General features: G+C 49.8%; 1 protein-coding gene across 1 annotated transcript in view; it reads left to right on the forward strand.

The window, feature by feature from the left end:
* The window catches only part of LOC144145668 (high-affinity choline transporter 1-like), a 38,519-nt gene extending 13,309 nt beyond the window's left edge, over positions 1–25,210 (forward strand). Inside the window, exons 5-9 of the mRNA XM_077677334.1 lie at positions 2,689–2,838; positions 4,872–5,001; positions 5,365–5,582; positions 19,498–20,207; positions 24,158–25,210. Coding sequence (XP_077533460.1) covers positions 2,689–2,838; positions 4,872–5,001; positions 5,365–5,582; positions 19,498–20,207; positions 24,158–24,587 — 1,638 coding nt within the window. The 3' untranslated portion in view covers positions 24,588–25,210. The remainder of the gene's footprint in view (positions 1–2,688; positions 2,839–4,871; positions 5,002–5,364; positions 5,583–19,497; positions 20,208–24,157) is intronic.
* Positions 25,211–26,403: the final 1,193 nt, after the last annotated feature.

A 26,403-nucleotide genomic window follows, 5' to 3' on the forward strand; every position in this document is an offset into this window, starting at 1 on the left:
AGTCCGTGCAATCGGCCCCAGAAGAGTTTTGGCACCGTTTTTCTCTACACCTGGGAAAGACGTATACTGTATAATTAAACCCAGTTCCGCCCAGAGGGACATCTGCTGAAACCACGGAGCTGCGGTTCTCCTTGTCGCCTCGAACGTCAACGGGCACTCGCCCGAAAACGGCGGAGCCGTTGCTGTGCAAATATTAAGGTTCGGGCAAAGCATTCAGCAGCCAATTAAGCGCCATCGGCGGGAGCTCCCTCCGCAGGAACCGGCCCCTGCTAGACCACTGCGCCCTCTATCGGTGGGTCTCGGAACCGGTTTGTGTAAGGCCACCGGCGGGTTTCGGAAAGCCCTGCGTGACGCACGACCTACAGCAGACTTACGCAAACGCTGCACCCACAGCAGCCCCGCTGCTGGTAAACGGGACCGTTCAGCCTATGCCCACAGACGCTCTCCCTCCCTCCTTCGTGGATCGAAGCACTGCGGAAGTTTCGTTTATCGGCATCGCAGGGCGGCACTGCGTGATTTTCTGGTGGAAGCAAACAGGCCTCCCAGTTTGTCCTGTTGTCGTTGCACTTATCAGTACACTGCTATGAAATCCGTGTATTGCTGAAATGAAGCCGGCCAACAACCTCCCATCGCTCGAATGACGTTACTCGAGAGCCCAACAATGCCAGTTCTGGAACATAAAAAAATTACCTGGGTATCTGCTCATTTCGTTGCAAATGTCGACAAAAGACGATACTCGTCTGGCGCCCCTGCCGAGTAAATGCCTCCCTTTCCCGCTCACTTGCTATGATGTTCCTCTCCCGTCTCGCTCCCCCCAAAATGAAAACGCTAGCGGCTTCCACAAGTCCACAAGTTTAGATTTACCGCGTTCCACTGCTCTAGGCCGGGCGCGTCGACGCCAGCGCTGCCGTACGGCGGAGATGCGCGTAAATCGAGGCACCCTACTATAACCTTTACAGAACCACGCTGCCCTACTCCACGCGCATTGCACACGAAATATGAAACCTATCTAGTGGAACCTTTCGTTACTGCTGCTATTTGATTTCTTAAAATGCTGCCAGGAGCTATGGTGGCGCGGGCGACGACAGCAGGCGACGGAGTGAATTTTTCTTTTCTGTGGTATCGCGAAAATCGAGCATCCACTTTTTTAATAAAGTAACACTGAAATTCCACTTATGCATTTTGTACCTCATATTTGGGTGATGTTTTGTTCTTGTTCAACAACGTTGACAAATATGAAAATTGCCACCGGTTTTAGACGTTTACATTTGGCTGTTGGCATAACAACCTATTGTGCAGCTTCTGTTTCACCTTGGCCGGGTGGCTGAATCGAGGGACAGACAGACAGACAGACAGACAGACAGACAGACAGACAGACAGACAGACAGACAGACAGACAGACAGACAGGCAGACAGACAGACAGACAGACAAAGACAGACCGACAGACAGACAGACAGACAAAGACAGACCGACAGACAGACACAGACAGACAGACACAGACAGACAGACAGACAGACAGACAGACAGACAGACAGACAGACAGACAGACAGACAGACCCTGCGATCAACTGTAGAACGCGTGCCTCGGGGGCGTTCAAGGCGGGGAGCAACCGCGGTGTGCAATCAGGTGTATTTCTGAATGTTGTAGCCTCTCAACCGCTTTATGTCAGGGGCGCTCACAATCCTTCCGTCGGGTGGGCGTGCGCGTTGGCCTACGTCATGCTGCTACTGACATTAGAGCTCTACCACTCTACCATAGGGCCTAGAGGACCCTACACTAACGGCGGCGGGTTCTGGGGCCCGAGTTCGGGGGTGGGCGGGGGAGCGGAGGGGGCTCCTTGCCATGCCCACGCGCACGCGCATTGGGGTGCCGGTACACGCACCGACTACCGTAGCGTTCGCGAGTCGCTATGCTAAGACTGTATTATATGGCTAGCCCCTACAGTGCCAATATGTGAGGGTACAAACTACCAGGTAAGGATGAAAACAGTGAAATTATAAGACCTCACATTCGTGTGCGCTTACAAACTGGCGATTCGATCACTCTAAAACGTCCTGGACGCTCTTGGAGACCAGATATGATCGAACACGGTAGCTGCATGTGAGGTTTCATCAGGAATAAACCCAAGCCATTTCGAAGCCTTGTTTGCAATTCTGAGTTCATATGCATCCACAGATATACCTAAGTGACCTTAATACGCAGCACTGTATCATGTCGTGAGTAACAATAGGTCCATGCCACGCAGAACCTACAAGTAACATCCCATCGGCTACAATTGTTCTGCTCTTGTCACTTCTTTTTATAACGTCACCTGCACAATGTTGTTATCGCCTGTTAGAGGCCTAGAACGGGCACACATAGGGTCACAGAAGTTCTTGCGCCGATGAGGTCGTCCGGGGGCTGCGGTTGCCACGTTTCTGAAACTCCACTGAGTTACGCAAAGAACAAAAGCACCTGTTTATTACAGACGAACCGGCACACACATGCAACAACACATTTATTTACAGTTACGTGACATTGTTTCCGTTTGTCGTCGACAATGGCTTGTTGCATAGCACGCTACTATGTTTGCCTTGCCGCAAACCACTTGTACCTTCTGGGAAAAACATATCCAAGCGTTTATACGTGCCTTCAGACAACGCCTTCTCTCCTCGCCGCGCTTACATTTTTCTCCACCTGAACGCAGTGGCTGTGCGTGCCGTTCGCAATGTTCCACGAAGCCGTGGGCCCTATCTCGTATCCGAAGAACGACTACGTGGGCAGCGTCACCTGGCTGCAGTTTGGCAAGTACTGGGACGACATGCTGCTTCTCATGATGGGCGGCGTTCCCTGGCAGGTGCGCTCTCGGCCCTCGCTTTCGCACCCGCCCCTGCTATCCCTCTCTCTCTCTCCCATCAAAAAAAGTTAAACCGTGAAATGTTTTCAGGCCAGTAATAAAACAATTCCTCGCGGTGCCACCACCCGTTCATACCAGGGTCAGACAAGTTTGTAGCCGACAGCCAAACAACGCACTCGTTTAGTGAGAGGAGGAATGATTGATTTCCGGCACCAGGAGTTACGTCATGCGTCCACCTCGTTATGCGCATGGCCAGGAAACCCACACGCGTCAGACCGTCTCGTAATGCACCCAAGTCGTCGCTGCCTGGCTTCCTAACGATTTTTTTTTAGGCATCAGCGTTGCCCTAGCCTGAAGTGACAACCACCAAGCCTTTCGCCGTACATTCATTGCGGTGAATGCACCTTTTTACGGTACTCCTGCACTCATTTATGCACTCCTACAACTATACAGTCAAATTTAGCTTTCTGGGCTAATTCCATAGAGTCAGAAAGAGGTCAAGGTAATGGTTGCCCTAGCCTGAAGTGACAACCACCTAGACACCAATGTTTTTTTGTTTTTTTTTTTGGGGGGGGGGGGGAATAAAAAGCCAGGAGCAGAAAGGGTGCATTTATGTGCGAGCAGGACATAAGCCAGCTTCAGGAGGCTCTTGCCCAAGAATTGTACATCAGTGGTATGGGGCTTGCAGCTATAAATTTAATGCGGTTGAAAAAGTTTGTTGGGACACCCAGCTCCTGTGCGAGTGTTCTGCCGATGGACCACAGGTGCCGCGCATTTCAAGTGGTGTTCACGTTTGTTTGCTGACGCTGGAAATTCACCCAACCATTTGACAAAGAGAGCCAGCACGGTGACATAAACGTCGTTTTAAATTCTTCTTGACACCCTTTTATCGAGGCACGTTGGTAAAAGGGCAAGAGGGAAGTTTTAATGGAAATACTATTGAAGGAGACGCAAACTGAGCTAGGGTCCAACTCTTCATTAACGTATCCGCATTTTGGTGTACCTTCTGTTAATGAAAAGGATGATGGTGTTAGGGTGGTTTGTTTTGCACTTACGTACTTGCATGCTTCAGGATAAAAGATGTTTCCGCATACAGTGATGTACGCTTCGCTGAAGCCAACCACTTGCCCGTGCGTCTTTCGTCGCGAACTTCCTAATTTTCTGTCGCTCGATGAGCCCTCTGTCCAAAGCGTGGTGGCTCAGATCGGGAAGCACTGAATGCTTCTTAGCACGTGTACGCCTGAACAAGTTTCCCATGAACAGTCCCCATGGCACTAGTACACTCGTGCGTTCTAGTCGAGAAAAATATCCTGTAACAAGACACGTCATCACGCATGCTGGGCTCAGACATTTCCATGCACCTACATGCACTTGTCATGAGGCTTCATTATAAGCCCTGTCACGGCCAGCACTATAACATTCCACAAAACAGGGATGTAACTCCTCGCTAATGTTATGCGAGATGCGCTGTGAAGGACCAGGTGACCACTCGCGCAACCAAGATCCTGCTGGTTGTTTTTCCCTGACATGAAGGAGGGAGGGGTGAATGACTAGATGATAGTGGAGTAGAACAACACACCGTTTGATCTTTCGGGCGAAGCGGTCGAAGTTAATCTAGGCAGATAATTCGGCAATGTCCGCGGATTAAGATTATAGTGGAGTGGAAGAACACGCAGCTTGATCTTTCGGGCGAAGCGGTTGAAGTTAATCTAGAGAGATAATTCGGTAATGTCCGCGGATTGAGATGATAGTGGAGTAAAACAACACGCCGTTTGACCTTTCGGGCGAAGCGCTCGAAGTCAATCTTGAGAGATAATTCGGCAATGTCCGAGGATTGAAAGGAATGGCGGCCTTCATCTTCAAACGTTAGTGTCGGGTAAGTGGATCTGTTGAGCGGTGTGGGGACAAAGGCGTGTGTGTGTGTGCCTGCTTTTGAATAGACTGTGTTGTGGCAGCCTGCAGCCAGGCATATGCATTATTGCTCGAAGTAGAAAACCTTACGGTTACTCTCCTCTCTCTCGTGTTTTCCGAAGGTGTACTTCCAGCGGGTCCTGTCCAGCCGCACGGCGGAGGGCGCCGAGCTGCTCTCGTACATGGCCTCGTTCGGGTGCCTCTTCATGGCCATCCCGCCGGTGATCCTGGGAGCGGTGGCCAAGGCTGCCAGTGAGTTCACTTCCCAGCATTTAGTCTGTGGTTCAGCGTAGCGTTGTCGCTCGTGTTTCGTGAGTGGTCATGAGGGAAATCAAGGTACACAGCTTAGCAGCCAAGCAGCACAGATCAAAGGTGGAAGCGAAGTAAATAGTGCCACGTCGTTAACTTTCGGCGCTTAACAACTTGTGGAACCAACGAGAAAGGCTCTTTGGCACTGTGCCCCTCTTGCCACCAGGCGTATTCATTACCAGAATTTTGGCGCGAGGTCATCGCTCCGGCATGACGTGCTCTGTTCACTTGTTCGCCACGTCCCCAATTACTTTTCGTCCACGTACATTTGGGCTTTTTGCGAGCACTCACCGTGATTTTCCGCAGACCTGACCATGGCGGGCTACCCGAAGCCCTTCCCGCTGACGGGCGAGGACACCGCGCTCACCCTGCCCCTGGTGCTGCAGTACCTGACACCCAAGTTCGTGTCGGCCATGGGGCTGGGCGCCGTGTCTGCTGCGGTGATGTCCTCCTCGGACTCGTCCATTCTCAGCGCGGCCTCCATGTTCGCCTGGAACATTTACAAGCTGGGAATCCGGCAGAACGTGAGCAGCCATTGTAGTAGTCCCATAATCATTGCGATAGGCGCCGCACTCTGGACGCAACATGACAAAGCAGCAGGTTTGTTGCTCCACAGCATGGATGCGTGCTTCGAGGCACCCGACTGGGGATTTGGCTGAAGGGCTTCTTTTCGATTTTGGGCACAAGCTCACGCGAACATTTTCCCCTAGTGTGCTCAAATATCTCAACGTATTGATGAGCCCAGTGGGGCTCACCAACAAAACGATAGATTTTTTTATTATGGCTCAGGAAATCGGGATAGTGTCAAGAGCACGCACGTTCTCGCACTAGTTTGAACATCGGATGCCTTATGGCGGCGCCCATTGTTTTATTCAGTATTTGACTCTTTAATTCGAAAAAGTATAAACCGAACACGCCATGTCGCAACAAAATTTTTCACGTTTGTTACGTTCATTTCACTTCTCATAAAATTTATTCGACTGGTTAGGTCCTTTATCGACTAAAAGCGTGCACACGCGAGGGTGCTGGTACACCTGCGGTTATAGGGAATACTGCGCGTTTTGTTTACTGTAGTGCCGTCCAAATAAGTAAGCGGACCCCAGCGCAGGCAGCCGCAGCGCTGCAATCACACGCCGCGCACTTGGGGCGAGAGTACAGCAGGTATATTCTAGTGATTGTACCGCGAGTGCCCCAGTGATAGCAAACTTCCGCCTTACTCTTGTGCGGGTGCATGTCATGCTTAATGGATTTACAGTCCAGCGTTACGTAGCTCTGCTGCTGACGTTCGCGACGAAGGGAATCGTGCGCAACCGGTAATCGAGCACATGGCACTGGCGCGTAGTAGCCACGGCGGCAGGGCATCAAACCGCGGCTCTGTGAAGGAACGAGCACCCGTTCACTTAAACAACTAAGCGGTGTAAGGATCTAGCAAATAATGTCAGGCAACACAGTGACGTCGACACGAATCACACGCGAGCGTAACGCCCCCTTGCGGCGCCCACTGAAATCTCGGGGATCGGGCCCCACCTTCAGCGTATTGAAAAACTCATAAAAATAGGAAAAACAACCAAAGACCTTCATATTTTCATATACGACGGCTGATACCTTCCCTAAAAAGTGTCTTCCCAGGACTGCGTTTGCGCATAGAAGTGATGACGACTTTAAGGAGATCGGTGCAAGCTTAGTATTTGTAGGTTGGCTTTCCCACATTGAGGGTCGCACAGCGAAGCATGTCCATCTACAGAGGAAGCGTGATTGCTGAAAACAGCGGTTACTCTAGTTGTATGGACACTATCCCAAAAACAATCATATAAGGATCAGCCGCTAAGACGATTCCGTCATACGCCGATATTCATTTACTTTTCATGACTCATTACTTCACAGTGGAGTTGAAAATACTGTGGAATTTCCGCCTCCTCTCAATATATCGTGATATACGGAGGGTGTATGGTTACAGAAGATGGCTGCAACTGTTATTTTGCCCGAACTATCCCGAACCAAATTATAGGGCAATTCGCCGGCAAGACGATTGTAACATTGCGCCTGGGTAACTATTGTGGAATCCCCGTCTGCTGTCAATGCCTGTGCTTGTACGCGAGAGAAACACAGTCTATCTTTCTCCGCTGGAATGAAATTCTAGTTCGTACAACTTTATTACAGGTAATTACTAGCTCAATTACAGATTACAAAGGTGTGTTGTTTCGTTCGACTACGCCCGGTCAAAGGATATTTGCCTTGGCGTTGTGGCTCGGTATAACAACTTCGCTGGTAATCCTTGTTGGCAGAGTGAAAGGGCACTCAATTTTTTTTTTTTGCCATTTAAGCTTACCTCACGTTGCATGTCAGCAGTGCCTATCGCCAGCGTCCACCGTTGCTGGTTTTTAGGCAAGACGGTGCAAAACGCCCCAACAGCGGCTACGGTGACACGCTCTTTCACACGCCGGAGAGACAAATTATAGAGGCGGCATGGTTTGCGAAGGGCGTGCATTTCTGTGGAAACTGCTTCTCCGGTGCCGTATCCGGCAGTGGGTTTAACATTTCTTACAGCGAGTCCTATGAAGGCTACTTTAATTGGCTACTGCAGAATGTAGTGGGCTATCAATTGTCTTCACATGCCAACCGACGGGACGAGGTGATTGGGAAGACGAATCAGAAACCATTAGAGACATTCTTGGAAGTTTATAAACGGAAGTATGTAGCAATTACATTCAGCCGAATGAAACCGTCCTTAGTGACATGAAAAGTTGCCGTCGACTTGGACGACCTGCCCGACTCGCCTCGGTATCGATTCATAAAGCGCCGCAACTTGCTCCGTACGCCAACACAAAAGCGCAGTGCCCTTGAATACTGTGAAGAAGGATGGCCAGCGAATCTGTGATGCCGCGCCTCAACGTGAGCGACAATGTGCTTTGACCAGGGCGTAGTCTAAGCTGTGCGTAAAACACACATTTACTGCTACTTTGCGATTGACCTTGTCAATTGCCTAAATGAAACTCTTGGACGGGGTAGAGTTTTATTCCAGCGGACAAACCTTGGTCTGTACCTATTCGTCCCATAGGAGCCCCTGTATTTGGCAGCAGACGAGAACGCGACAATGATAACAACTTAAAATGCCCAAGTAAATGAAACTCGGCCTAATGTTAGAGTTATCTTACCGGCTAATTTTCGTATAATTTGTTTCAGGATAGCTTCTATAAAATAAGTTACAGCCATTTCCTGCAACCACACTCCCTTCATGCATGGCCATTTATTGAGAGGAAATGGGAATTAAATAGTGTACTAAATACTAAATACTAAATACTCTGTACTAAATAATCATGACAAGTAAATGAAACACGGCACATGATATAATCGTATTAGCGGCTAATCCTCCTATAAATGTTTTCGGGATAGTGTATCCTGCAATCATACTCCGTCCGTATACGAGGACATGCCTCACTGTGCAACACCGAATGTGGGAAAGCCTTAAATCTCCTCAAATTCGGCTTCACCTCTATACACAAACGTATTGCTGGAAAGTAGTAGTAGTAAAGCTTTTATTTGGGGAAGGGAGGGCTAAAGCAACTTGGTGGGGAACATGGGATATGAAGGAGGGGATTACACGGGTTGTTTCAGTTCCAGGCACTTATTCTTCTATTCACTGACTGTTCGGAGGGTTCGCCGGGGTCGTCCTTCGTCAGACTACTAGCGACAGACCACTTTTGGTTGCAAATTTGCCTATTTCGTGTCATAAAAACTTATCTAATACGGCATGCGCTTCTTGGTGTATGGTGTTTAGATCAATGTGTCGAATTTTGTGAGAACAATGCGCATCGAAGAATGGGCATACACATACTAAGTGGTGAAGGTCTGCTTTGGTGTTCGTATTACAGTAGGGACAATGTGTGGGTGAGAGTGTTGTGGGGCCCTTTGTCCACTTCTGAATGATATGTGGGGTGTAAGCTGCATTGGCGCAAAGCTTGTTGATGAATACTTCGGCTCTTGTTAATGAGGGCATGTTAGCGAGATAACCAGATGGTGTCACTTGTTCGTACCGACATTTCTTGCTCTTCTTGAGTCGCTGGATGAGTAGGGCAGGTTAAGTAGCCGAGGTATAAACCAGCGGAGGGGTAACGTTAAGACTCTCCTGCGCCGCTGCGTGAGCGGCCTGGTTTCCTGAGCTGGCCTCTTCATTGCCCGGTGTCCAGTCGATTAGGATGTTCACATTGTGGCTCTTTAGTAGTTCCTTAAGCATTAAAATGGAGTTAAGTGGGTTGAGTGAAAGGGGGTTTCGTAGTTCCCGGATTGCTGCGAATGAATCTGTCAAAATGTGCACGTTGGGCGGTGGTTTAAAGTCGATTTCGTAGCAGATGTAGTTAATCGCGCTGTTTATGGTGTGTACTTCTCCTTCTAATGCGGTTCCATCGTTTTGGTTGAATATTTGCCCGTTAAAAGGTGGATTTCCGGGACCGATATGTTGCACCGATATGTGTGGCAGTCACGCTTGTATCGGTGAAGATATCAATTTCATTTGGCAGTTTAGACGCCATCAGGTAGTGAATACGTTGAGATCTGGTTGCTGGAAGAGCACGTGGAATTGGCTTGCTGAGGTGGCTTTCGATGTTGTCTGATATCGACCAGGGTGCAAGGGGACGGGTAGCTGAATTGTTGGTGCGGGTTTTTGTTCGTCCGATGCCGTTAGGAGCAATCCTTGGCGGGTGAGACCTCGTTTGTGGTCTGCTTGGTCTTTTGTTTCTTTCATTACAGTAACGATGGGAGGAAGTGCCACTGCGTGCTCAAGGGCTGCCTTTTTTGTGTGTATTGGGAGGCTCGTTATGGTACGCAATGTGGCCCTGTGGAGCACCTGAATGTGTTTGGTGTTGGTCTTATTCAACTCATAGACAGGGGCTCCGTAAGCCAGAGTACCAATTGCGACCGCACGTGCCATCGTTAGGCAGGATTTTTGACTCGCCCCTCTGAGAGGCGCTCTATCAATTTCAGCATTGGCTTCCATTTTCGTCTCAGCTCTGCTATCCATATATCCATATCTTGGGGCTGTTACAGCTGGCTAGGGGGAGGCCGAGTATACGTACGTGCCCTCGTTTAGTTTATATCTCCGTGTCACCTATATACAGCAGGTCATCTCCTGTGGGCTGAGCTTTGTTCGTGCTTCAAACCATGAGCAGCTCAGTCTTTTCAGCGGCGAGTTCAAGACCTAGTTGTGGTAGGCACGCCTTTATGGTGTTTACTGCTGCCTGTAGCTCGGTGAGCATGTCTGTTGTCGTTGAGTTGTCTCTGCCCTCGCACCATATTGTGACGTCATCGGCGTATATAGCAAATCTGGTCAACGTTCCTTGTTCAAGACTCTTAGCCAATTTCGCCATGACTATGTTGAAGAGGACCGGTGCAAAGATGGATCCCTGTGGCACTCCCTTGTCGTTGTAATAGGTGTTAGGTGTCCATCCGGGAAGCTTGCTGTTGAGTTGTAAGGGTCGTTTGTGAAGGAATGTTCGGATCCATATTTGTGCTTTTTTTTGCTGGGAAAGGCTTGAGCTAGTTTATTCAGAATTGTGGTCTAATTTACTCTGTCGGATGCCTTTCTAAGGTCCACAGTTAAGACGTAGTCGGGAAAGTGCGCGGTCGTAAGGGGATCTGTTGACACGGCGCAGCAGCCAAAGGCAGTCCTGCGTTCCCAAATGCGGACGGAATCCAGTTTGGGAAGGGTGAAGCCAATGGGTTACATATTCCAAGTGGTACTGTATTCGGTTGTTAATAAGGCGTTCGATTAACTTGCACAAAGTAGGTGTAAGTGATATGGGTCTGAGGTTAGAAACTACTGGTCTGTCTTTTCCAGGCTTCGGGATTAGGGTGACCAGGGATAACTTAGTCTTCGGAAATCTCGCCTGTGTTCCACGAGTGGTTTACGAGCACCAGTAATTCCAAGTGAGCTTCATCGAGGTTTCGTATGTGCTGCCAGGTAACCACATGGTGCCCGGGGCCGATCTCGCTTACCCTGTCTGATTGCAGTGTGGAGCTCTGCCATCGTGAATGGGCAGTCCAGTGATGAATCTTCTTTATCGATGTCAATGATGGGGAGGTAGACACTAGGTTGTCTACTAGCGTTTGGGAAAAGCGTCGAGATAATCTCTCGTTCCGCCGTCTCGGGATCATTGTGTAGTGTAAGCGTTGAGAATAACGGGATGGGCTGCTTACCTGTTCCCGCCATTCCTCTGTAAATTTTCCAAAGTTTCGACAGGCCGCATTTATTTCCTAGACTCGAACATAGCTCTTGCCAGTGGTCGTTAGCAAGCTGTCGCTGGTACTCTTGAATTAGCTTGTATTGCCTTCGAAATCTCATCATATCGCAATGCCGTTTTCCCATTTGTTTGTATGTGCGCGTGAGATGTTTGGCACGCTGTCACAAATTGGCCAAATGGTTGTCCATGGTCAGTGTGTCAGTCGAGCAAGTGACCTCTTCATTCGAGGCTCGCGAAGCATTTTGGATGCGCTCAACAAGAGTATGAAAATCGGTGGACGGGTCAGAGATTTGGTTGAGGCTGTCACGAAAGGTCATCCAGTTCGTTAATTTTAGAGTTCTGGTCCTTCTTAGTCGTTTCCCACGAAGGAAATATGCTATGGGGAAGTGGTCGCTACCCCAAGTTGTGCACAAATTTTCAACGCGTTTAAGAGACCAAGAGAGGCAAATGTGAGTTCCCGTGTGGTATCTTTTTGGGAGGCGTGCAGCCCTATTCTTGTGGTTACGCTGAAATCGTTTGTGAGCGTGAGGTTATTCATTTCCATCACGTCTTCCAGAACTTTTCCTCTGATGTCCGTTGTTGCGTATCCCCACGTTGTGCTTTTTGCATTGAAATCGCCTCCAATTATGACTGATATGTTTCGATCTTGATGAATTAGCTGGGTGACCCACAGGAACGATGAATTGCGAGTAGAGCCGGTTTTGGGTCTGTAATAACCCGAAGGAACAATTATTTACTTTCTGGGAGCCTCCTTTGAACCACTATTGTCTCATGGTGCTGGGACGTGAGTCCTGGAAGTTTGATTTGATGGCACTCAATTCCTTTCTTGAGGAGGATTACTGAGTACCCAGGTGTCCTTTTCGCGGAGTGTCCTGGTTGGCTTGGTTTGCAAGTGATTTCGGGGTCCGAGTATGTTACATACCCACTAATCGAAGGTATGGTGCGTGGTTCTTGTACGAGGCTGAAAAGGGGCTTCAGCTGCTGAATCTTTTGTAGCAGTGTGGGCTCTTGAAGCGTGAAGGCTGTTTGTAGCGTGATGGTTCTTGAATTGGGTTCTGTTTGGGTAATTTATTAGTGATTCGTTCCATCATGGCCGCTGTCTGTGATGTATGGCTTTCCATAAGAGCACGAATTTTGCCAATGTCTTCTTGGCGGGCTGCGCGTTCTTTTTGGATGTCAGATCGGATAACTGAAAGCAGTTGTACGAGTTGGGGTCAAGTTTGGTTTGTCACATGAGCGTACGCCCGATGCTTGGCCTACGCAGCGTCTAATCGAGTTGGTGGGTCTGTAGGGCTGCGTCTGGGGTGGGGGTGTTGGTTGTGTTTTAGATGCAAAGCATCTCATGGTCGGGGCTATGGCCCTCCCTTGTTGTTGCGCCGTCCACACCCCCACTGCGCATGCTCGGCTTGCTGCCTGGAGCGACAGTGTTGCCGGTGTCTTCCTGGGCCGGCACGAGACGGGCACGCTTCCCCTTTAAGGACTCCTGGGGCGACAGTGTTGCCGGTGTCTTCCTGGGCCGGCACGAGACGAGCACGCTTCAAGCGCCTTCGACGTTTCATCGTCGTCGGCAGCGGCGTGCGTCGGCGAGTCTCGGTGGGCCGTGATTACAAGCAGCCCACATCCATCCGGGGAACGTGCATCGACTTCATCTTCAGCAAATTTATGGATCATCCACTACAACAGCCCTTGACTTTACATTTCACAGACCATAAGGCGGTCATAATCAAAGCGGAATGCCAACCACAGCTCGTCACCTACGTTGAACATGACGATGACAATGCTTAAATTACGACAAACTCATACCACGTACAACGTCTCTCTCTCTCTCTCTCTCTCTCTCTCTCTCTCTCTCTCTCTCTCTCTCTCTCTCTCTCTCTCTCTCTTAATGCCTCTCCACTCTAACACCCCCCGCCCCCCCTCCAATAAAATTACACCATCTTCCCGTAGGGGAACACTGAGTAGTATGCGAAACAGCCATAGGGTCAACGCAATTTCCCATTTCGTAGTTACGGTAAGTGAAAACTCTGGTAGTTACCATGGAAACCAAACGGTAAATATACCGGTAGCTACGTACCTCAACCTAACAGAAACGACGAGCTGAAAACTAATGGGCACTTGAATCGACCCCATGGCTTCTTCGCATACTACTCAGGGTTCCCTGACGGGAAGATGGTGTAATTTTTTTCTCCGTGAGTGCCCACTTCAGTTCTTGGTTCTCTTTTCTCAAATGTTCAAGTTATTTGCGCATAGAAGCCAACTGGGCGAGAATGCTCACGTTGACTGCTTCGGCTGACGTCGATTGTAGGCCATCTTGTTTAGCGGTTCCGTTGGGTGTTGTTATGCGAGTATCGCTGGCGTGGTTTGCTGAGTGCGCCCGGTCGGCCCATGAAATGTCCTGAGCCGTGTCCTTACTCGGCGTGTTTGAGGGCGTTAGAATGCGACTGGGGCATTGCGGGCTAACTGCCATGTGGCCAATTTCCTTACATGCAGCATAGTAGACTATTGGGCCACATTCCTGTGTTTCGTCATGGATTCTGCCGCAATTGCGACATAGGTTTTTGTGCGGACAGTGTTTTGCCATGTGGCCAATGTGGTGGCAGTTGTAGCACACCATGCGTTTTGGGTGATAGTCAGCTACTTTGACTAATATAAAATTTTACTAATATTATATTTGACAACCTTTGGGAGTGTTGGGGAGTCAAAGGTAACGACCGTCCTGTTTGTCTTTCCAATTCTCTGCACATTGAGGACTTCAGCCTGTTCGCAGCGCAGCCATTTCCGTATTTCTTCATTCGACTCATTGGGTTCAACATCAATGACTCCATGTGTCGTGTTGGGACGGTGATAAGAACTCTTGATCTCAACAGGAATCGCGGTTACGTTGCCGTTTTGCCTTGCTTGTATGGTTGTTTGAGCTATTCGCTAAGCATCTTCGTGGTCGTATACCATGATGTGTATGCAGTTGCCTGCTACATCATATCTGTGGCTATTTCTGAGAGGTATGTTTGGGGTGCCGTGATGCCAATGAGATGTGCGAACGAGCTTTTCGGTATGTCGCGGATGTTAATTTTCGTAAGTGGTCTGAGCGTAAGCACCGAACGAGGCCGACTTACCCGGTCTGTCTTGGTGATTGTTGCTGCTGCCGCTGTTTGATTCCGTTGCCACGTTGGAAGGGGGCCTGGTTGTTCATTTGATGTGGTATGCTCGTCTTGCTGGTCGTATGGCTTCATTTCTAAGGCCTGGTAGAGAGTCGTTGGTCCGATCCGTGGTAGAGGGTTCTCTGGAGGGTTCTCTGGTTGCCGAAGTCTGGGGTTATTGCTTGTGAGCCGATTTGCGGCGCTTCGAGGCTGCATTGAGGCACAGGTGCGGGAGCTTGGAGGGACATTGTAGCGGCCACCTCTTGTTGTGATCCCAGCTGCAGCCCCAACATGGCGGGGCGCAGCAGCGGAGGATGTAGCAATGGCGTGGTGCTGGTTAGGCTTAGTTCACCCGAGAAATTTCTTCGCTCACAATAAATTCCCCAGGCGGCCTATTGAAGTCGTACTTACACCAGGGAAGCTCAGCACTCACAAACACGATCATGCAACTCGCGGGTCACTGGCGGTAAAAGGACTGCACTTAGTGAGGTCGAAAGGCGACGCCGATGTGGCAGCCATCCGCAACTGTTCAAAGCGCCCTCTGTTCCCTTCTGGGAAAAACTCTTCTCAGAGGAGATATAAAGCCCCTTACATAAAAATATCAAAGCCATAGGACGATTTTTTTATTTTTATAAGCATATACGCTGAATGTGTGGCGTAGTTTTACGATCGCGGAGATTTCGGTGGGCGCCTCAAGGTGGCGTTGCTCTCGCGCGTGATTCGTGTCTCCGTCGCTCTGTAGTCGGAGACTCTCTGCTGGATCCGTAGACCGCTTCGCTGTTTAAATAAAGTACGCGTTCCTTCACGGCGCTGTGCTTTGATGCCCTGAGCCGTGCGCTACTACGCGACAGCGCCATGTGCGCGATTAACGGCGGTGCACGAGTCCCTTCGTCACGAACGTCGGCAGCCCAGGGACCGAACTGACGCTGCACTAAAAATTCAAGCGTGACAAGCACCACGCGAGGTTAAAAGCGAAGATCCCTCGGGACGCTCGTGGCGCGCGCGGAGCCTACAAAAACCTCAAGACACACGAAAATGCCCATAATTAAGGTAGGACGTATGTCAATAGTAAATGCGGGTGCAGACTGAGCGCCGCTTAAAGGCCAACTACACTCAAATTTTTCTTCGTCGAAATAAGTAGTCTATGCTCTTAAAACCACCGTGGCAAAATCCTTAGTTTTGTAATCAGAGAGGGCGCTAGGTACCACCGTTCAAAGTACCTCCGAGCAGATGACGTTTGCACCTGGCGGAGAGTCGCCGAACAAATTCTGAACGGCCTGCGACGGAGATTGGGGAACCTGTCCCGTGAAGCTCGCGCTTCTCCGGCGACTTGCAGGGCGCTACGCCGGGTGCAGGGATGCGTTAGCCCAAGGTTTCCATGTTACAACAGCGCGCTGTACCGCCGTCGCCATCACATGTTTACACTAACCGCGTAGGCAGTAATATCCGCCATTTTTTTCAATCCAAAAACAAAAAAGATTAGAAGCGTACTAACTATTCACACAGTCTTGGAGTTAGCACAACTCTTTTTTCTTGAAAATACTATTTTTGCTTAAAAAAATAGCGCGAAACGAGCATTTGCCTTACATTTGTCATTCCTATTTCATTTACCACAGAAAAATGATATTTCATAAAATCTTGACCACTTGCACTTCCGCGTCCAATATCGGCCATATTTAGGCTCACCCAACGCCATCTCCATCCTTTAGACCTTTCCAAAAATTTGACGACCTAAATAGAGTAGTTTTACACGTGGCAATAAACATTTGTGTGACTTCGCCTCACTCGCTAATAAGTGAACCTAACTCGGCCTTTCTCGTAGTAACAAATACATTCGCACACATATCGGCCGTCGTCTTCGCGAAGAGCGAAAGCTAACAAAACTTCTCCTCTCCTAAATAATAGACTAGATTTTTGTTCAATTCCCACGTGCAGTATTTACTTTGCGCGTTATATTTAGTTTACTTGAAAGTAAAATATTTTCAACCGCACCTGCCTCTGGTTAAAGTAGAAAACAGTGGTAGATAGGAAATGTTTTCGACCCGCCGTGGTGGCTCAGTGGCAAAGGCGTTGCGCTGCTGAGCACGAGGTCGCGGGTTCGATTCCCGGCCGCGGCGGCCGCTTTTCTGATGGAGGCGAAAAGCAAAAACGCCCGTGTGTACGAGATTTCGGCGCACGTTAAAGATCCCCAGGTGGTCAAAATTAATCCGGAGCCCTCCACTACGGCGCGCCTCATCGCCTACGTTGCGTCGGCGCGTTAAACCTTACAATCAATCAGTCAGGAAATGTTTTCGTGATTTAGTGCATCATTTAGCTGTGGAAGCTGGAATATAGTTTCAGACCACTTTTATTATTCGATTTTCGATGTGCACCACGGCGAAAAATACTGGGCCGATATTCACGAAGCTGTTTGTACGTAATAGTAGAAATAGTGATTGCTCGCCGCCCGCGTGCGGTTTGTTCCCTTCAAAGAGAGCGACGTGATAGCCGAGGCGTAGGCTATAACGAACGCTGCTGTTTGAAATCGTACGAGCAAGTAGCTTTCTAAATCAGGGTCCAGTTTTTTACTTTCAATGCCAAAAAATTGCTACTACGGCAGTTATTATGATGGAACAAAATTACTGTCGGGCGGTCTACTCCACCTCGACTGATAGCAACGGAATGCAGGAACTGCGCCAAACTTCATTATCGAACGTTGGCGGAAGTTCTTCAGTGGAAATAACAGAGCGAAACGCGCCGCTACCACGCGCATTTGAAGCCGGCTCTGAGCGGCCGCCGGTTCTAGCGCGACCGCTTCCGTTCCATCACGTACGTCACGTCCAGCCACCGCTATGGCCGCCTTTTCTATTCAGTTTCGGTTCCGAAAACGCCAACGTGGCGAGCCGTTTGTGTCGCGCGCGTTGATGTTTGAAGCGCAGTATTTTGCATTTCGCACCCTTTTTATGTGTACTGTTAGGTGAAATTATTTTTAAGTTGTCGAAAATGTGAGCGCAGTTGGCCTTTAATGATTCACAACCAACTCAGGGCAGCCAACGCAGGGCTCGAACTACATTTTCGAATGACGCGTTCTGTTCTGTGCCGCAAACCATGCGCAAGCCCTCTTTGCAGTGTTTTCACGACCACAACTCAATCACGCGAATGGAAGAATCGAGTTACCGCAACAAAGTAATTTGCAAGGCTCATGTTCAGTTCTGCATCACACGTGAACAAACACCGCGCTATGCGTATACGCGCCAGTGCCATCCACTCCACACGGATATCCCCTTGTAGACAAAAAACACAAAACCCGCCCGCATCTTCCCACGGGGGGAACTCGAGTAAATGCGTCGCAGAGTGGTGGGGGTATCGCGTGAATGTTGCGTAATTGGGTATGGTTTGGGAATGCTTAATTGTTATTTCGTCTTTATTATTCTTATTTATTGAATGAAGGAGAAGCGAAGGCAGGGAGTGTACAGTTAAAGTCTGTCTTTATTGCTTGGTGCCGTCAAGCAAAGCGTCAAGTCAAGCGAAAGCCAAGCAAAGACGCCCTTGACTGAATTCCGAACGCGCTCTCCGCCGCTTATATACACACCGCCCGCGTTCGAGGGAGCGGAGTACGGGCGAGAGACGCGCATGCGCACACTTCCGTACACAAGCACGCGAACTTTCCACGCACCCACCACGCCGTTATCACGTGTACACGCCCTGCCGCTGTTACTGTTGAGCGCGATGCCGCGCACGGGTAGCTACGACGCATGCGCGCACAGACGCGCTCCTCCCGCACCGCCGCAGCTGTTGTTGAGAGCGACGGAGTGCACGGGGGAGAGACGCGCACCTGCGCCTCGACGCGACACGCATGCGCGGTGAGCGTGTGGACGGCGCCGACAACATCGACGAGTGACATCGCGAGCCTAAGAAGTGCTCCGCCTTTAAAAAAAACTACACCACAGCCTCACTTCGTACGTGCTGGGAAAAAATCCTCTAAATGCTACCAAACAGCGATTGGGGCGCGAAAACAAGAGCATAATGCAAGAAAAACGGCAGCGAGCGTCCCGCAGCGTTGCCAGGGCGTCGGCTCAGAAGCGACCAACAAAAATGGCGGCACCGCGGCGGAGGCGCTGCCGATGAGGGGACAGAAAAAGGAGTGCGGCGGAGGAGGAGGGAGCAGTTGGCGCTACCTTGTAATTTTAGGGGCCTTACGCGGAACGCGATAGCAGCGCCGCGGCGCGGCCCTGCAGCCGCTGTGGCCAACGTTTATAAACGCTGTGGCCAACGTTTATAAACGTTGCCTGTGGCTGTCGGCGCTCTGGTCCGTTTGCTTCCTTGGCCTTTGGCACGTTTTAGGGCCGAAGCACCTTTAAGCCGAGGCTTGCCCGGCGTCAAAAAGTTCATAAAAGGTTAGAGAGAGAGGGGGGGTGCTCATGGAAAGCCGTGCTACACATGCGCGAGGAGCATTGGATTGGTTTGAATGGGATTGTATTTGGATTTGGATTGGATTGGAAATTGTTTTAGCAGCAGTAAGTAATCACTCTCACGGGTGATTTACGGCAAGAACGATCCCCAGTGTTTCGACCACTCGTCATGATATCCTTCGTGGAGATGCGTGAAATTTTTGTTTGATAATTTACCCTGAATGTCCGGAAACGCATTGCACCGTTTCCTGACTCTTTTGGGTGTCGGCAGTGCGACATTCATGTATATTCTTTTATGAATAATATCCACACCATTTAAGTTCTTCGTTAATCGCCGGTATTAACCGCGGAGACGAACGTGTAGCCACTCATAAACGCGTGGATAACGTATCCTTGACAATATGACTCTGGGAGTGGTTGCAAATAATGAATAGCCAGTATCAAAATTAATGCATTTATTCTACAGGAACCAAAAATACCAGCGATCTTATGTTGTTATATATTAGGTCAACATTATGCAAAACAATAATAGAATTAAATTGAGCGCCGACCATTCTTTGTTCTGTTACGCTGCAGGAAAATGAATTTAGATAATTGCGCAATTTTTCAGAATTTGAACTACGAAATTTGTACGTCTCTTCGTTCGGTCAAAGACGTCGGTCCACTTGCTCCCAGGCTTCGGAAAAGGAGGTGATAGGCGTGATGCGGGTGTCCATCGTGCTGGTGGGAGCGCTGGCCACCCTGATGGCGCTCACGTCCCAGTCCATCTACGGCCTGTGGTTCCTGTCGTCGGACCTCGTCTACGTGATCCTCTTCCCGCAGCTCGTGTGCGTGGTCTACCTCAAGGACCACGTGAACACGTACGGCTCGCTCGCCGCCTACATCGTCGGCTGCTTCTTGCGGGCCGGCGGCGGCGAGGCACTACTCGGGATCCCGCCCTTCATCAAGTACCCGTACTACGACTACGACGAGGGCAAGCAGCGGTTCCCCTTCCGCACGTTCGCCATGGTCCTCAGCTTCGTCGCGCTGCTGGTGGGTTCCGCCGCCAGCACCTGGCTCTTCGTCAGCGGCCCCCTGCCCTTGAGGTGGGACATCTTCGGGTGCTTCACGTATACGTCGCCCAAGCCCGAAGAGACGAAACCGCCTGCGGTGATTGGGGCGGACCTGAAGGCGCCGTCCAAACCTTCCACCACTGAGAAGTTGCCGCCCAAGTCCGAAGAGACGAAAGCGCCTACGGTGGTTGGAGCGGACCTGACTTCCGTCTCTGAGCAGTCGGCACGTGAAGGCACAGCGAAGACGGCCGCCATGCCAACATCGCGGCCCGAAAATAACCCTCCAGGCGTTGCGGAGGAGGCCTTGGAGAAGGTATCGACGGCCTCACGGAGGTGAGAAAACGGTGATAAGGGTGTTGTTCAGGTTGTAGTGTATACTTGGAAAACCAACGCATGGTCACCGGTCCAGATCAAACGTCGGAACCGGACTTTGGCCGTAATTTATGCAAACATTCGTAATTTATTCGGTAAGACATTCGGTAGCCGGGTAATTTATGCAAACATGTGTTCCGTGACTGCTGCCTTCATTTCTACAGCAATCGCTGCCGGGCTACGCAGGAGAAATCTGGTCCGGGTATGCAGACGTATAGGCTGTGCCATGCCGGAAAGCTCGCTTCGTAGTTGAGAACTCATTCGCATAGGGTCATGTTTTTGAGAACATGCACACTCGTGAACATTCCTGCCCGACTCTTTATGTGCTTTGCTTCATTAGCATTCAGCGGGTCCCCGAATGGAAGGCCATTTTCTTGCCGAGAGTCCAGAGCACGACGCTGACATTTCGCCCTATCAGATGACTACTTGAGCTTCCGCTGTGTACTGTGAAAATCCCATGTTAGTCAGTTCCCATGATGCGTTATGCCTGCTTTTAATCTACAGCAGTCTACAAAAGTCTACAACAGCCTACAATATCTACAACAACCAATGGCTAACAAAAAGTTCATAATTTTTGTGTGTGCTTTTTTCGCAAGCAGTTATGCTCAAACTACTGCTTTTTGGTGAGCGAACCACTTATTCAACAGCCACATACGTATATGGCTACGTGACGTGCTCAGCAACGAAATACTACAAAGGCACAAAATTTTCTCGATACCACGTTGTGTGTTATGAGGGGTAATATTCTCCACGGAGAGACCTTTTCACTCTCCTTAACGAGGCTGCCTGTGCTGGATATGTTATTTTCACGCAAGAATTATTTCTCGCAATCCCACCGCAGATCCCTATTTCAGCGTATACCTCCTCAAAATGGAAAAGGTATAAATGGTAGAACGGAGGAAATAACTATTCCGTGATCACGGATGCTTATACCTACTACACAAAAGCAGGAGAATCATTAAGTGTTCTGCAACGCTTTCGTTTCCCTTAGACCCGTAGTACGGTCTTTAGATTAAAATATAAACAGCTCGCGCATAAGGCCGGCGCGCAGGCCGTGTATAGAAGCGAGATTTCGTTCCCGATGATGATGATGATGATTTCTATTGGTTTCCCCTTTGTATCGGGGTGATGACATGTCATCTTACCACAAAACACTAATATACCTATGTTTTACACTTTTGGTTCAATACTAGCGCTGCTTAGGGCAGGCACAAAAAGCTTATTAGGCACAAAATACTTTTTTTTTTCTGTTACAAGTGGTAACTGTCCTAGGCAATATTCCCCTCTCTGCTTTTCGTCCACCAGCATTCTAGTCTTCTTTTCGTCCCCTCGACAGCCTTGAAGTTAACTTCCTCTGTGATACCTTTAAATCCTAGGGCTTCTGACAGCCCAATATTCCCTTCGTGTAGATTTGGATGGATACCCTCACATTCTAGCACGATGTGCCGCATAGTTTGTTTCTTTTCCGCAGACCACGCATACCCCATCATTTTGTGAATACTTCCCCACAAAACTCTTAGTTCGCAGGCAACCTGCTCTAGCCTCAAAAAGCAAAGCACTGCCCTGGGAATTATCGTAGAAATTTTCCTTTCTGATGTTCATCTTCTCAGCCCTGTACATCCCGTGTGGGCACATGCCCGCCACCTCGTGTGCGCACGAAGCGCCACCTTCTGGTTCACTTCCAACACTCCATCTAATGTTATGAACAGCTCCTCAGTTCGGCCTCAGAAGCCTAATGGCTAAAAATACGGGATTGGCGCAAATGGCCGGGCTACGAGCCCCAGCAGTGCAGAAATTTTCGCCAGAACCGGCATATCTTTTGCCGCAAAATGTTTTCTTTGCTAAACTCTACATGTTATTTTCGTAAATTACTGTGCTCTGGTATCTTTCAGGTCGACTTAGGGGTGGTACGCGGTGTACTAGCGCGTTTACATAACGTTCTGCATTGCCCCGGAAGTGCCTGCCTTGTACCTATCTCGGAGAGGAATTTCATCGTTGGCAGAAAGCACAATGATGGGTGCGCATATTGTACTTGCCTATTAACCCTTTGAGGGTCGATTTTTTTCGCCAAATGCGACCCCCACCCCCTGGGTCGATTTTTTTATTGCTGATTTAAATTCTCCGGATGAATCTAATTGGAGAAAAAATTATCGTAATTTTTTTCGGGTGACTATAAAGTGACAAAAAAATTGTGTTGTTACATATATGTGGTTTATTCATGAGAAACACAAGAAAAATTCTAAATAAAAAGATAGAGTAACAAGCCGGCACCTTTTGAGTGAATCAAAATCAGATAGACATCAGTTTCGCGGGCGCAAAAAGCGGGAAGCACCCGGAGGACGATACCGAAACCAGCCGCTGCGCGCGCGGCCGGATGCAGGAGCGATAGACGGCGCCCCGCCCATAAAATACAAAAAAAGGAGAAAAGACCCTCATCAGTTTCGCAAGGGACCTTTGTCCGTGGCAGGCACAAGAAGCGAGAGGCGCCCGGGCGCCCGGTGGGCGTAGAGTTCCTGTATATCGCGTAGCGCAAGAGTTGCGCGTCTGATTGCCACATGCCGCGGGTTCCAGTTCGGCAGAAAGCCCTCTTTCAGTGCTGCGCACAGTCAGTTGTACTCAACTGGGCATCGGCGGTTGTGGAAGCGGCGGCAGCGGCGGCCGCTCATCTGATAAGCGGTCCAGTATCGTGCGCCAGTTTTAAATGCAGAGCATTTCAGTAACTCACGATGTCACCCACGTTGACATCCGTAGTCGTAGTCCGCACCCCTCCCCCTACACTATATAAAAAAATACTATCCGGCGCCTGGTTTCGATCCCTCGACCCTGCGGGCGGAACGCAATGTACATGGTGCTCTACCCACTGCGCCACAAAGCCGACACAGAATGGGAGGCTACGGACGCGCCTTATATCCTTGACTCATTCAAACTACGTCAAGCTGCTGATACAACGCATTCACTACCACCAACTCCCCAAACACTAAACGTTAACGCAATACACCCACCCCCTATGCGACGCATTTACTCGAGTCCCCCTCGCGGGGAGATGGGCCCAATTTTTTGTCCGGCCGCTTCTCGCAACTCCTTCTCGCCGCTGCCACTGGCGCGGCCGCGGCGGCCCGGCGGCAGCTTTTTCACGCGAGAAGGGTGGCTTTCCCGCACGACCTGGAACTCAAGATGGTGGATGGACGCGCAACTCTGCTCCCCTAGGCGAGCTATATACAGGAATTCTAGGTGGGCGATACCCAGAGCGCCCCCTCGTTAGTGGATGTGCTAGCGATAGCCGGTGCGCCGCTGAAGTAAATCATAAAATATTAAAAGTAGAGCCACCGCCGTAAGAAAAAAATTTGGCGTATTTCCGAAGTGTGGCAGTACATGCCAAGCAAGAGAAGTTGGCGAAAAAGGCGCGCTTTTTAAAGATACAAGCAATGCCGTACATGTACGTCATTGACCATTTTGAAAGTGTTTGCCGATGCCGTACGTGTACGGCCGTGACCAAAGGGTTAATGCCGTCTTTGGCCCATTTAGGTAAGTTGAAATACTTTGGAAACGTGGGCCGATTCCGAATTAAGGATTAATCGACTAATGCTACCGAGCTTCTTCGAAAGCTTCAGGGTGTTTTATCTAGAAAGTGTAGTAGAATTTTGATATCATGGTAACGTTTACACTCGGGCCACTACAATTTTGTAAACAGCTTCTCGCCATAATGCATGAAGGCGCTGTTTAGGGAAACAACATTATACGGAACGAAACGGTTGCTTACACAGTTCGAGCGTTACCAGGCTATTCACTGGCCATGTATTCCCGAGCCAGCCGGTATTCGGCTGTGTTCACGAGCAGGTCTCCGCTGTGAAAGCATCCCGTAGCCCTTGCTGTAGTTGGCTACCCTTGATTGTTCGTGCACCAACTCGCAGGTCTACTTCGAAGAGCCGCCGGCGCAGCGTCGGGGGGCCGTCGGCAGACGAAAAGACGCACAGCGGTATCACGGAGGATGGGACTGCATCCAAGCGGAAGCGCAAGAAGGATCGCGAACATCCCAGCTCCAAAGCGTCCGACAAGAGTGACCAAGAGGCATCGCAAAGCCGCCGTCGGCGCAGCGTGGGGGGCCCGGCGGCAGACGAAACGACGGCTAGCGCGGCCGCCGAGGATCGCTCTGCCTCCAAGCGAAAGCAGAAAAAGCGTGGGTCGGGCTCCAGCTCGAAAAAGTCCGACAAGGGCGACCAAGACGCAGCAGCGCCCAAGTCCGGCGCTTCTGAGACCGCAAAGGACAAGAAGGGCGAAGACGGCAGTCATTTGTCTGCCTCTGAAAGCAAAAGCGAGAAGGTGGCCAAGCGCAAGCGCTGAGTGCCCTTTTCTCGGCTGGTGCAACCACTGCGGTGGACGCCGCCATTAAAAGACGAACGAAGCCAAACATTACATTACCGCTGTACGTTATACGTAGTATCATTAATTTATTCACGAGGTCTTTCGATGACAATAAGATTGCCACTGTTAAACAGGTTTTGTTTCTTCTGATTCTGTAGTAAGAGCATCTAGTCGTTTTCATTGATCTACCTAATCAGTGCATCACAACGCGCCCGTGAAAAAGCAGTGTGGACAAAAGTATCCTTGCTGTTTCGCACCTGTATTATTCCTCCGTCTATTTTTATATTGATATCAACGTTCCAGGTTATACTGCAGGAAACTACAAAACGCCGCAGTGTAACTTAAGCCTAACTCCTCCAGCTTATACACAACCATACAAATAGCTGCTTGTAAGCCACCCTTATGTTGACAGCGTAGATGGTTAGATTGTTCTGTATGCTTACCTTCAAGAGGTTTTCAAACATGTTTAGAAAGTGCACGTGATCAGATTTAACTGAGTACCATTCACTTTGAGTACCACATGCTGAAACGCAATCGGTACATCCTATTGAATAGTGCAAAGCAATGATTATGCTGCGGCGTGTACACCGTCTTTCAGTGCATTTTTCGATGCGTACACAAATAAAAAGTTTAGAAAATTGATACACCTCGCTTGTGTTTGATTGCCACATGCCGCGGGTTCCAGTTCGGCAGAAAGCCCTCTTTCAGTGCTGCGCACAGTCAGTTGTACTCAACTGCAAGTGATGCATGTTTTTCAACCCTGGGAGTGCATCCACGACAATCGGTCATTAGCTTCAGACGGCGGTTGTCATCGTCGTGGCCAATTGTTTGAAGTAAATACGTGAGAAATTTTGGTGCGTATACGTTCAACTTGTAATTACAATTCCTGGGGCAGACGTGGTCTCCTGCCGGACAGTTTTCGCCAGTGTGCTCAATTCTTTCCAAGTATGCTGTCGTCACAGCCAGACGGAAACTTATCAATTTGCCGAAGCTTTCGAGGGCCGCTGTGTTATCCCTCTGAGTAGGCACGTCGTGTAGCATAACCGCACTAAGATACCATACCGCACTTATGTACCACAACAATGCGTAGAGGCTAACTATGAAAACATTCTCCAGCCATACTCGGGGAGTGAAAAAAATTCCGGCACTGCTGGGGCCGAACACAGAGCGTTCGCTCCAAAACCCACACTTCTACTCCTGCACTATCAATACCAACAACGGAGTTTATTTAGCCGGTTCTGAAGTGAACGGAAAGTGTTCCAGCAAACCAGTAGATGGCGCTCGGTGCGTACGCCGGCTAGGCAACAGCCTTCATGTGCGTGCCTCCAGGCACGGAGGCACGCACATGTTCGTCTTGTACCCACAGGGGAACGGAACGTCCATACAGCTTCTACGGGAAACGTGTTCGACAGGACTGGCCACCTCGACAGACCCCCACTATCGCCACGTACTGGCTTCCTTTGGAACACTCCTATTCTAATGACTGACTGCTAAAAGGGCGCTCCTTCTCGGCACCGGTGACCTTTGGGTAGAGTAGTGGGTTTTCACTCTGAACAGCCTGCATTCGAGCCCTATCCTTCACTTTTTTTGACACCGAAGCTGTTCAGCAAATCGCAATTTTTCCTGGACGCGAATAAAAATACCAAGAAAATGCCTAGCGCGTGCATGTGAGCACGTGCCTTGCGGCTACAGCCGGGCAGTTAAAGGAAATGCCTAGAGCTCGTGTGTGCGTGCCTCGCGGCGACGTCCCAGCGTCCCCGGCGTACGTTTGTCAAGCCAGCCAAACTACCCACTG

The sequence above is a fragment of the Haemaphysalis longicornis genome, unplaced genomic scaffold (assembly GCF_048455015.1).
Source record: "Haemaphysalis longicornis isolate Haplotype H1 unplaced genomic scaffold, Haemaphysalis longicornis Haplotype H1 scaffold_7, whole genome shotgun sequence".
In the NCBI taxonomy this organism is placed as follows: Eukaryota; Metazoa; Arthropoda; class Arachnida; order Ixodida; family Ixodidae; genus Haemaphysalis; species Haemaphysalis longicornis.